Source organism: Pseudophryne corroboree, chromosome 6 (genome assembly GCF_028390025.1).
Source record: "Pseudophryne corroboree isolate aPseCor3 chromosome 6, aPseCor3.hap2, whole genome shotgun sequence".
NCBI lineage: Eukaryota > Metazoa > Chordata > Amphibia > Anura > Myobatrachidae > Pseudophryne > Pseudophryne corroboree.
Genome location: NC_086449.1, coordinates 343990901 through 344003300, shown reverse-complemented (window position 1 = coordinate 344003300; position 12400 = coordinate 343990901). Strand labels below are relative to the sequence as shown.

The 12400-nt window shown below is 45.7% G+C and overlaps 2 protein-coding genes across 4 annotated transcripts in view; one reads left to right on the top strand and one right to left on the bottom strand.

Annotated features, from left to right (window-relative positions):
* Nucleotides 1-2544, bottom strand: part of LOC134932249 (C2 calcium-dependent domain-containing protein 4C-like) — an 86820-nt gene extending 84276 nt beyond the window's left edge. Inside the window, exon 1 of the mRNA XM_063926508.1 lies at nucleotides 2269-2544. The gene's annotated coding sequence lies outside the window, so the exon portion shown is untranslated. The remainder of the gene's footprint in view (nucleotides 1-2268) is intronic.
* Nucleotides 2545-2589: 45 nt separating this feature from the next.
* VPS13C (vacuolar protein sorting 13 homolog C) overlaps nucleotides 2590-12400 on the top strand; it is a 950377-nt gene continuing 940566 nt past the window's right edge. For 2 of the 3 annotated variants that reach the window (XM_063926503.1, XM_063926502.1), the window contains exon 1: nucleotides 2591-3013. In XM_063926503.1, coding sequence (XP_063782573.1) covers nucleotides 2917-3013 — 97 coding nt within the window. In that variant the 5' untranslated portion in view covers nucleotides 2591-2916. Of the gene's footprint in view, nucleotides 3014-12400 lie in introns of all 3 variants that reach the window. The other variant, XM_063926504.1, reaches the window with a different exon arrangement.

Genomic DNA, 12400 nt, shown 5'->3' with positions numbered 1-12400 from the left:
ACTGGGAAGCAGATTTCCTCAGTCGTCAGGACGTACACGCCGGAGAGTGGAGCCTCCATCCAGAAATATTTCAACTCCTAGTGGACAAGTGGGGCCTCCCAGATGTGGACCTGATGGCGTCTCAACACAATCACAAGGTTCCGGTCTTCGGAGCTAGGACAAGGGATCCTCAAGCAGCGTTCGTGGACGCTCTGGCAATTCCATGGAACTTTCCGCTGCCATACGTGTTCGCTCCGGTGTCACTCCTGCCCAAAGTAATAAGGAAGTTCAGGCAAGACGCTCCAGCGTGGCCCAGACGGCATTGGTTCTCAGACATCCAGGGTCTCTCGTTGGAGCGTCCTCTTCTGCTTCCACAACGACCAGACCTCCTCGTACAGGGCCCTTGTGTTTACCAGGATTTGTCCCGTCTGGCTTTGATGGCATGGCTATTGAAGCTTCCGTACTAAGGGCCAAGGGTTTTTCTGAGGCAGTCATTCAGACTATGTTGAAGGCCGCTAAGCCGTCTTCTTCTCGGATTTACCATAGGGTCTGGGATTCTTACTTTGCTTGGTGCGCATCTAATAATCATGACATTTACAAGTTTAGTACGGCCAAACTTTTGGCCTTTCTGCAACAGGGCCTGGACTTAGGCCTTCGTCTGGCCTCCATCAAGGTTCATATTTCTGCCTTGTCGGTTTGGTTTCAGAGAAAGACTGCCACTCTGCCTGATGTTCATACGTTCACTCAGGGTGTATTACGAAATCAACCTCCTTATGTCCCGCCTGTGGCTCCTTGGGATTTGTTGGTGGTTCTGGAGGCTTTACAAGAGTCTCCGTTTAAGTCTCTTGAATCTGCAGACCTTAAGTGGCTTTCCCTTAAGGTATTGTTTCTGCTCGCTTTTGCTACTGCTAGACGGGTGTCGGATTTGGGTGCCTTGTCTTGTAGGTCCAACTATCTGCTTTTTCACGGTGACCGGGCGGTTCTTAGAACGCATCCCAGTTACCTACCTAAGGTGGTGTCTTCTTTCCACCTTAATCAGGAGATTGTGGTTCCGGCCTTTGTCTCTCCTGAATTGTCTTCCAAAGAGAGGTCTTTGGATGTGGTACGGGCTCTCCGTATCTATGTGAAGAGGACAGCTCCTATCAGGAAGTCTGATTCTTTCTTTGTGCTGTTTGGTTTTCACAAACGTGGCTGGCCTGCTCACAAGCAGATCCTAGCCAAATGGATTAGAATGGTGATTGCACATGCTTATGTACAGGCTGGCCTTCCAGCTCCTGCTACCATCAAGGCCCATTCTACTCAGTCGGTTGGACCTTCTTGGGCGGCTCGCCGTGGTGCGACCCTTGAACAATTGTGCAAGGTAGCTACGTGGTCCTCAATGAACACGTTCATAAGGTTCTATGCCTTTGATACATCCGCCTCCCAGGATGCTTCCTTTGGATGCCGAGTTCTTGTGCCCGCTACAGTGCGTCCGTTCCCATGAGGAACTGCTTTAGGACATCTCCGATGTTATTCCCTGTGGAGCCCAGTGTACCCCGCAGCAGAAAATGAGATTTATGGTAAGAACTTACCGTTGTTAAATCTCTTTCTGGGAGGTACACTGGGCTCCACAGGGCCCCCACCCTGACGCACTTAGCTTCTTTGGGTTGGTATGGCATTAGCCGCTGACACCTTCTCCTGTCGTGAGAATGTGGTGTATGTGGCTACTAACGGTTGTCGTCTCATTTTGCCTGCTACTGCATTGGGCTGGTTAACAAAACTGAGCTCCTGTGCACGGAAGCGGGGTTATAGAGGAGGCGGCGTTATGAATTCTGGGAACAGTCAAAGCTTTTAGCCTGTTGGTGCTTCGGATCAAGATCCTACTCTACACCACGATGTTATTCCCTGTGGAGCCCAGTGTACCTCGCAGAAAGAGATTTAACAACGTTAAGTTCTTACCATAAATCTTGTTTTTTTAGCAGCCTCCGCTGCGCATATGCACAGCATTACATACGTCTCAAAGCCGAAGACCCTGCTGGATGGCAAAAAGCCGGACAAAGTTTGTCCGGCTTTTTGCGTCACGTGTACACGCCCCTCCAAGCCCAGCATCAGCCCCCGTCGCGCACAGGCGGGTCGTTCGTGCAACTTGCCAGCATTAAACACATACCCTCCAACATTTTACACATAAAAACCGGTACAAATTAGGAAAGTGGGCGTGACCTTGGGGAAAGTGGGAGTGGTCGCGTCCCGATTCCTATACTTTCAACGGAGTCAAAAATCGGTACAGACCATTAAAAAAAGGTACTGTACCTGCCAAAGAAGTACAGTTGGAGGGTATGTAAACACAGCCGCACATTGCAGGAGACGCGCTGAACAGCTGAGGAAGCTGCAGACAAAACAAACTGCAAATTACAATTACGTCCAATTGTGAATGAGGCCCCTTATATTGCGCCATAATTTGGGGTGACAGCATATTTTGCAGAGAAGGTCTGAGACCTAATAACATGTTATACACAACACACGCTCTCGGCAATCGCCCTCTATGGCAGCTCCGTCGCTCTGCCCACCCCACTGGCACTAAGCCCCAGACACGCCGACCTATCACAAGAGCGCTCTCACTCCGAGCACCATGTGACCAGCCCCGTGACACAAACAGGCAGGAGGGAAGTCAACGGTAGTTCGCAGCGCCTTGATTGCCCAGCGCCGCTCAGCGCTCACACTGCCTGATAGCGGCGCCCTGTCTAGCTGACACACTGACACGCCGCTCCCGGCCGCATGACTCGGGGCAGACAGGCGCCCATAGCCAGTAAAGGCATGTAACAAGCACAAAGTGCGCGCAGCAGCCGCAGGTGTATAGCGGTAACCGCACGCTGACCCTCTCCCGGCCGCACTCTCCAGTCTCTAGCACACAGAGCCCGTCCGTCTCCTCGCACCGGCACTTCCTGCCTAGCGGCCAGCATGTTGGAGTCTGTGGTAGCAGATCTCCTGAACAGGTTCCTGGGGGATTACGTGGAGAACCTGGACAGGTCCCAGTTGAAGCTGGGCATCTGGGGGGGTAAGAGTCGGATGTGCCCATTATCATTCCATGTTCTTTCCTTCAGTACTGTGGCTGTTGATAAAACCAAGTTAAGTCAATTTATAGGCCACTGGATGGAGCAGCCAGATCCTCACTGCTTGCATTGTCACTACTATACGTTGTATTTTCATGTCTTTGGAAACCATTATTACCATTATACTTTGGACACTTATTATTATTATTATTATTATTATGAGGCATCCTATGGCCAGTTTATGCTCATTTTAAATCCCCTATGATTAGTAAATGTTAGAAATTATGCACTTTAGAAGTAAGCTAACCAGTGTGGGGTTATGTGGACTGTAATTTAATTGGACAGGGAAGCATTGAAGGTTATGTGGGAGAGATAATTGCTATTTGAGTTCATCAGTTATTAAAATGTAAATGTCTGTTGCTAAATTGTGAGTACCTCATCAGTAAATTGTGGACATGTAGGAACCGTAACGCGTACAGCCCGTAATATTCTACTGTGTCCCATGCATTTTTGAGACCTGTGCAGTATGCATTAGAATCACTGAAGAATTAAATACGTTAAATATAGAGCCCTTTTACCTATTTGTCAATACCCCATTTTGCAGTGGAATATGCAGACATATTTAACAAGCAGCGGCAAGCTTAACTTACTGCTGTTCACCCCGTAACACTTATGCCATCTATAGATGGCAAGAGAGATACGGTTCCCATTGCTGGCAGTGGTGACCCAGCACAGCCTTTCCGGCTTCAGCGAAGCCTTCCGGGCACTGCCGGGCTTCGGCAGGATGAATGCTTAATGTACATGTACAGACTAGCTGTCCTGCATGAGGAAGCCTGCAAGCAACAGAACGGAGGACCCTCCTGAGGTGGTGGACGTCACTGGACCTCGCTGGAGAGGTAAGTAATATTAAATACCAACGGTATATTTGTTGGTATTTGGGCAATACTAAACAAAATATGCAGTTTGTAATAAGACTCGTTAAATGGAGACCTACATAAATAAATAATGTGCGTTAGTTAGTCACAATTATCTTTAAATACAGCTTCTGATGTCTTAAGCCCCGTCCGTACACATGGGGGGAGATGTGTGCTGAGCAGGGGGGCATACAGGGGGTGGGGGGATGCTCATTTCACCCAGCGGTGAAATGAGCGACCTCCTAGATTGTGCAAGCATGCAGGCCATTCTAGTATCGTCGAGAATGACGTGCGGGACTGCGCATCGCTATTGCTGTGGGACATACACACAGAGAGATCCATGCTTAAGTTCTAAGCAATCTAGTCAGATTGCTTAGAATTTAAGCACTGATCTCTGTGTGTACCCCCCTTATCTCTGTTGGGATAGGCATTTTATTTGGTTTTATTATTATCCCTTCTATATGGGGTCACAAGTTCTGTATCATTGCGTCGGCCCTGCAGCACAGCCGATGGCCAATATAGCTACAGATATATGGTACTTGGTGCTGTGTGTACAGGTGGTCAGCCGACCACCTAAATACTCGCTGCACAAGCCGCCGGTGATTGTCAGTGCAACTGGGCGGGCGGGCGCATGTAAAGGCCTCTTGGTTCGTGACGTCAGTCACGATGGATTGGACAGTGTGTATGAACAACATACTGCCCAATCCTCCTGTAGATATATCTGCAGATCAACTGATTGTCTACAAGTGTGCATCCAGCATTACAGTACAAAGCATTGCAGAACATAGACTACAAGGTTTATAAACATTGCTGCATCAGCAGTCATAATACACAAATAATACCCCTTTCAGGCCGCCAGCTATGAACACTGGTTATTGGCACATGAGTACGCATAACCCGTGTTCATGTGCGGTCTGAAAGGTGCCAGGGGAAAATTTCCGTGTCGAGCCGGTATTTCAACCCTTGCAGCAGCGAGCAGGGTTGTGCGGTGTAAAACGGGAGCCAGGTCGATGCGACCCGTTTCCCGTTCAGTGTGTGTGTACAGTGGTGGACAAATATGAGTGACACAGAGGGGAGAGACAGTGATGAGGAGCATGGCACAGTATGTTAGGATGAGCACTGGAAAGCTTTGCTAAAGAAGTGGGTCTCAAGAGCCCGTTTGAAGCTTTGTAAAGCAATGCAGAGTCTGTCATTGAGAGAGTTCAAGCATTGGGGAACACACACGTTAATGGAATGGATACAGACGTACAGGTGTGCTAGTCAGGTATAATCTGAGATCATTGTATTTACAATAATTCCTTTAATGAGTGTTCGTGTTTTAACACACTTCCTTGGCCCTAATAGAAAATTGTGTCTTCATATGTTTGAGGCACATGTGCCTGATATTAAATATACTATAGTGACGTCACCATACACTTTGATCTGCATACTACTATATGCAAATGATGCTATCAAGCCATGACCTCCTCTTAATTATATACCATGTTTTCTGCATCTTCTGTAAATGTGTGTAAAGTAGGCAAAATTGCTGTAATGGATTGTCATACCCTATGATTTAATAGCGCAAACTAAAATTTTGGGTGCATGGGCATTTAATTTGCTGCAGCACCCCCAGCAGGAGGCAATGTGTGGCAGGAGGTTCACGGGCCCACAGCTGAGTAGGTTGGCCCAGAATGGTTTTCAGGTGCTGAGTGAGTTGGGACCTACTCACCACCTGGTTACCTGGGTGTATGGCAGGTATGGTCCAGGTTTTGTAGCTGGCTGAGATCAGCAGCCAGGTCATAGTCAGCACCTGAGAGCTTGGCTTAAAAATTCCCTTGGAACAAGGATCAGGGATTCTGATGCTGAACAAGTTGGCCAGGTGACAGGCTGGGGTGGGTTTAGGTTCAGGGTGCCAGGACCCGGAGGGTCCACTGTTCTTGTGTACATTGGCTGTGGCCGACGGTGGAACCCCACTGCTGTGATTACTATCTTCTAAGAAAAATATTTGTAACCTGCTGTTGTGGTGGACCTGATATTTGCTGTGCAGTGGCTGCTGAGTTGCAGTGAATACACCTACTGCTTTTACCACACCTGCTGGGCGTGGTTCTTGCAAGTGTCATACATGTCATTTATAGAAAGGTAATTCACATGCATTTTAAAAAGTGGCATTTTACTATACACATGTCCACATAACTGAAGAATAATTTTTTGTTTGACTTTAAGGTGTAACACTTTTCTCGACTTGTAAATACACTTTGTAACTAAATTACACAGTTTACAGTATGATGTAGTTATCTGTTAAACTCAGCTTCCTGTCGGCTTGTTCCACATAATCATTTTGTGTGCGTTATGATACTACAGGTTAAGTCTCCCATATCCAGAATTCTGAAATGCAGAATATTCCGAAATACAGTATTTTTTTTAAACGACTGAATAATGTCATTTTTATTTTCTATTTAAAATATTGTATAAAATAACCTTCAGACTAGGTGTATAAGGGGTTGGATAAGCGTGACCGGCGGTCAGTATACCTCCGTTGAGTTCCAGGCAGTAGAATCCTGGGGTGGGGGTGGGAGCGCAACAAGCCCCTTGCTCGGTGGTGACCTGTGAGACGGAAAGGTTTCTTCACAGTATGGACAATACGTATTTGGAATACCCTGTCTGAGAGAGTAGTAATGGCGGACTCGGTCATTACTTTTAAGAATGGGCTTGATAAATTCCTAATGGATAAGGATATACAGGGTTATGGTGGGTAAATCATGTACTATAGTAATAAAAAACTGAGTATTTTAGTTTCTGGCTAAACATCCGCCACAGTTAAAATTAGTCTTAATAATACTTCAGTGTAGGAGACCACTAACAGGTTGAACTTGATGGACAAATTGTCTTTTTTCAACCTCAGAGTCTGTTGCTGTGTTACTTCAGAATCCAGCACACACAGTTTAGTACATGCCAGCCTTAACCCTGAAGCACTTTGGGTGTTCATTAACCCACCATATCCTCTGCATCATGGCCTGCTCAAAATGAAAAGTAATTATTTTGCCTTCATTGGACTGTTCAGAACCACTTTGCCTCAAATGCTCTGTGTTGTCTAGCATGACCAACTTCAATGTGTCCTACTGCACAGTGGGCTGCCCAGCCTTCCTCTCTGCTTCTTCACTGTATCTGATATGTTTCATCTTTCCATCACATTTCTACAAATTGCATCCCCCGCCATGTTGTCCATGGGTAGAATGAAAATTGTTGAACTGATGATACTGTGGGTTCTTGGATTGTGTGTGGCACCTTTCGTATTTTCTATTTCTTATGCTTAACGGGGGAGCATGCCGTGAGCCTCCTGTTACGCTGCTGCAGCCGCTGCTTCCGCGTCTCCTCTCTCTCTGCTCCGTCTCCTCCAGGCGGCAGCCGTCACCTCCTCCATGCAGGCCTTTGTCACCTCTCCCCTGCTGGCCGATGTCCCCTACCCCCGGGGTGCCGCCGTTACCTCCCACAGGCGGACTGTCGTTGCATTCCCCCGGGCGGGCCGCCGCCGCCTCCTCCTCCTTCCCTTTGGCCTCCCGCCTCCTCCCGATGGGCTGTCATTACCTCCTCCCGACGCCGCAGACCGCTTCCTCCCCCAGGCGCCACTGACAGCAGCAGCAGGCCATGACAACTGGAGCGGCCAAATCCGTCAGTCTGATTTGGCCGCTCTTTTAAATAGGGTTGTCGGGTGCATTCCGACAACTGCATGTCGGAATGGACCCGACTCTTATTGAATATACCCCAAAGTCAGTCACATGAGTAAAAACAGTTTCAAGGAAACAAAAAATAGGGAGATAAAACCCACCAATCCTAACACATACAGAGTGGAACGATGGGATGAAGTGAAGCCTCTTCTAATCTTATTGGGACATTACAGAGCCAGGATGCTTCTCCTGATTCGCTTCTTTGATATTGCACACCTTGCAGTCTGTGAGTGTGTGTATTTAAGAACTCAAACTGCATTCCCCCTTCAGCCCCCCTCCCTCTGGGTTCTTTTTAACTCTTCCAAGCAGGGAAAGGTATTGAGTGTCAACTCATACTGGGCTTCCCAGCCACTCTCTCAGGGGTTAATGGCCTTATCTTCTAATAGCTATCGAAGCTCTGGCCATGGTTCTTGTGTAAACAAATGGCCAGTTCTGCGAAGACACAGGCCAAGAAGGGCTTAACACCTTTCTGGACATAGCTCTGATTCTGGGGTAATTAAACTAGCTCTGGTCAGGAGGAATTTCACACCTGAGTAGCCAGTGTGTCTCTCTGAGTTCTGTGGCTATAATGAAATGCCAGCTGATCAATCAAGCTTCAACCATTTCACATGCAAAGACAGTTATCACACACTGGTACATTGATACATCAATCAGAATATTGATGTCACATACATTGATTTTTTTTTTTTTTTTTTAACATCAATAGTTTTTATTGAATTTTATATTGAATGCAAACAGGGAAGAAAAAAGGAGGGGGTACAGAAAAAAGAACAGGGTGGGGAGGGATGTACACGTCAATAAAATGCAACATACATATAGAACAGATAGCATGACACTAAGTAGGTATACAGGTATCCTAGACATGTTAACAGTTTGAAATGTGCATAGCTAATTCAATATGGTTTCTCTACTCCGTCTCTAGAATCCGGTGGGGATCGGTTGATAACATTATAAATGTAGTATCTAGTAAAAACCAGAGGGGAAAGTATGGGAGATAGAGCACTCAGGAAGCAGAAGATTCCTCATTCAGACTGAATTGTAAAGGGGACGACATCCCCGGGTGTGATATGATGGTAGAGCCTTCCCCCTCCGTGACGTATTCATGCCAATGGAACAATTTCACCATGGGAGAGGAAGCAGAAGAGGAATAAGGCATACATTCGGTTTCCATAGTATAATGGAAATTAACTTTATGAAACACCTTTAGAACAGGGAGGACCGCCACCTGCTTCCAGGCTTGGGCCAGGGTTGCCCTTGCTGCTATACAGATGTGTCCCAACAGGTACCTCTGGGAGGATGATACCTCCAGGGGATACATATGTAGGAGAGCCAGATCTGGAGATGGGCTTAAAGATAGGCCTAGAACTTTATTTATTAGCGTAAATACTTCTGCCCAGAAAGTTTGGAGAAGGGGACATGACCAGAAAATATGGTATACATGCCCTATCTCTCCGCAATTTCTCCAACATAGTGGTGAGCAGGAAGGCCAGAAGGTGTGCAGTCTGTCTGGGGTCAGGTATAATCTATTCAGTAGTTTAACATGCATTTCTGAATGATTTAAACAGCGAGACATGCAAAATGTTAAACGGTATAATTTCTCCCATTGTGACTCTGCTATGGGAATACCCAAGTCCCCCTCCCAGCGCCTCTACATACATTGATTTTAACAGGCCAATTTCTACTTGAAATAGCCTGGATCATGACACCTCCCCCTTTAAGATCAGCATGGGAGCAGTGGCACGTCAGGCCAGTACTATTCTTCCATTTGTCCTGAGAAGACATTTTACAACACAACACATACAATACAATAGATCACATACAGTACTTAATATAGTTTTTATGGATACAGAGAGGAAGGGGATACAATGGGGTCAATTCTATTCAGTGACAGTTGAATAGCGCCGGGAATTAGCTCCCGACGTTATTCAATTCAGCTCCAGTTAAGTAGGCGATGGCCCATTCTCGCCGACTAAACATGTTGAATTGTCGGGAGAACGGGCATTCTCCGACTTAACTCTCTGGCGTGAGGCTGATTTCCGACAGAATCAGCCTCACGCCGGCCGCGCGGCAGCACTTTTGTCGGGTTTCTTCTCTCATCCCCCGGGGATGAGACTAGAATTCCCGACAATTGAGGGTCACTCGTCGCTATATTGAATAGCGCAGGGAGCAAACTCCCGGCGCTATTCAATTGTCGCTGAATAGATTTGACCCCAATATGCTTCCCGCTTCCCTGAAGCCTTCTCTGCTTGAGAGTTCCTGCTGTAAAGGGGCTGTTGGAATGACCTTTTCACACAGGATTTATTCATAACCACCCAAAGGCATTTGCAGAGATTGATCAATACAATATTACTTGCAGTTATGCACATTCTGGCGTCAGAATGGCGTCGACTCATGACAATGGTTTACTGTAAAATTTAGCTAATGTGATTCTTTCCCTAACTTGTGTCGGTGAGCATGTTAGTAAATATGTAGTAACGAAATGGCAAATTAATGCTGTTTGCAATTTTAAGATACTTATGGAGTGGGGTGTGTCCGAGAGGAAGGCTCAATACCAGTCTAATGGGTATCCATTCAGATGGTCGATAATGTTAAGGTCGACAGTCATTAGGTCGACCACTATTGGTCGACATGGACAAATGGTCGACACATGAAAAGGTCAACATGGCTTTTGTAAAAAAAAATTAGATTTGTAACTTTTTCATACTTTACCATCCACGTGGACTACGATTGTGAATAGTAACCTGTACCGAGCGCAGCGAGGCACCTTGCCCCGCTCGCCATGCAAGGGATCGTGGTACACTAATTAATTGGGGTTCCTGGTCATGTTACGGAAAAAATTACACCAAAACAGTTAAAAAAATCCATGTCGACCTTTTCATTTGTCTATGTTGAACATGTCAATGTCCACCAATAGTGGTCGACCTAATGACTGTCGACCTTAACATTGTCGACCATTCATACCGGAACCATCTCATGATAGTAGCTTGGGATTGGTTCATCTGGTTCCACAACTGCATTTAGCTCGGACTGTGGGATGTTTTGTTTTCGAATTCTCTGGCTGGAATATATACAGGTATTGCGCCTACGTTTTTTGTACTTCTGTAAAAAGGTTCCAATGCTTAAGGAGTTAACTTTAAAATTAAACTTTTGTTTGAAAATGTAAATCGATTAAGATAAAATAATACGGCTATTTTTTTATTCACGTTTGTAGTGTGTTCCTTAGTACTACTCGAGTTTTGCATCTGTTAAATAGAGTTGCAATGGAGAATGAGTTTGTTGAGCTGTCACTGCCCTAACTAAGAAATGTGACCCATTTCACAGTGAGGCTTGCATGCTGGTAATCTTTCCACTGTTACGGTTTCTAATTTGAATTTGTTCAGGGACTTTCTTGCAAATATCTGAAACTGGTCAAATCTGCTGTTTTTTTTTTTTTTTGGGGGGGGGGGGGGGAGGCGGGGGGGTTACACATACTCTTGAGTTAATATGCATATCCCTATTCACCAGTAAGGATTGCAAAGGGACGTCTTGTAATTTTTTGACAACTAAGTTTTGTATACGTTAACTGTTCAGTTTATATTTATCTGTTAAATTGACTGTTATACGACAGTAATTGATTCTTGGAGACTGTGTCTGATTGGGATTTTCTGAAATACAAAAAATATCCTTGACTAAAGTAGTCTGCTTTCTCCTTTTATAAAATATTGATATAATATCCATTAACTATTCACTCTTAAAGGCCAGTACTCACGGGCCGATGCTGGAGAGATGTGTGCTGAGCGTGCGGGGGGAGACGGGGGGCCGCTCACTTCACCCAGCGGATGAAGTGAGCGACCCGCTAGATTGGCCTGCATGCAGGCCAATCTAGCACCAGCGGTAGCGATACGTGGGGCTGCGCATCGCTATCGCTGTTAGGGCTACACACGGAGCGATCTTGCTAAAAATCTAAGCAATCTAGTCAGATTGCTTAGATTATCGCTCCGTGTGTACCCCCCTTAAGACTTTTAAAAAGTCTGTTGCTAGTGTTGGAACCGAAATTATTATATCTTTATCTTGAGATAGTGTTCTTGGTATTGAAATCAGAATTGCAATTGATCAGTTTCTATGGCTGCAAATAGTAAATGTCAAAAAACTGGTCTGACAGATAATCTCATTTACAGATTTAATAATAGAATTTTTATTTATATAGCGCTTTTTCTCCGACAGGACTCTAGTTGCTTAACAGATTGATAGCATGAGCACAATACAATACAGTGAGCATAATAAAGGGGGTTAACTTTGTGTGGAATACAGAGACCATGAAGAGAATACATAATGTGTTATGATTATGTGGCAGCAATTTTTGGTAATCTGTTGCAGGATTATTCAATCCTACCTACGAAGGATCCAGGCAGCGGTGGATTTGGGACTAAGTGGCCTCAGTTGGGTGGCACCAAGTCAACACCAAAGTAGGCAGTACTATGTTAAGCCATCATTATACCTGGAGACATAGGTGATAGAATATAAGGGGAGGAGGTGTAGGGGGGATATATTTGACTGCACACCCTAATTTCAAACCTAGTAAGAGGTGCTCTTATGCTGAGACTTGTAGTTCCACTCAGACAAAAAGAGAATGCAGATGCACAATCTATAGTACTAAGCACTGCTGATCAGAATAATTATAATAAACGCTGGAATCTAACATAGAGCAAAATAGCATTTCTCATACGTCCTAGAGGATGCTAGGGACACTTCAAGAACCATGGGGTATAGACGGGATCCGCAGGAGACATGG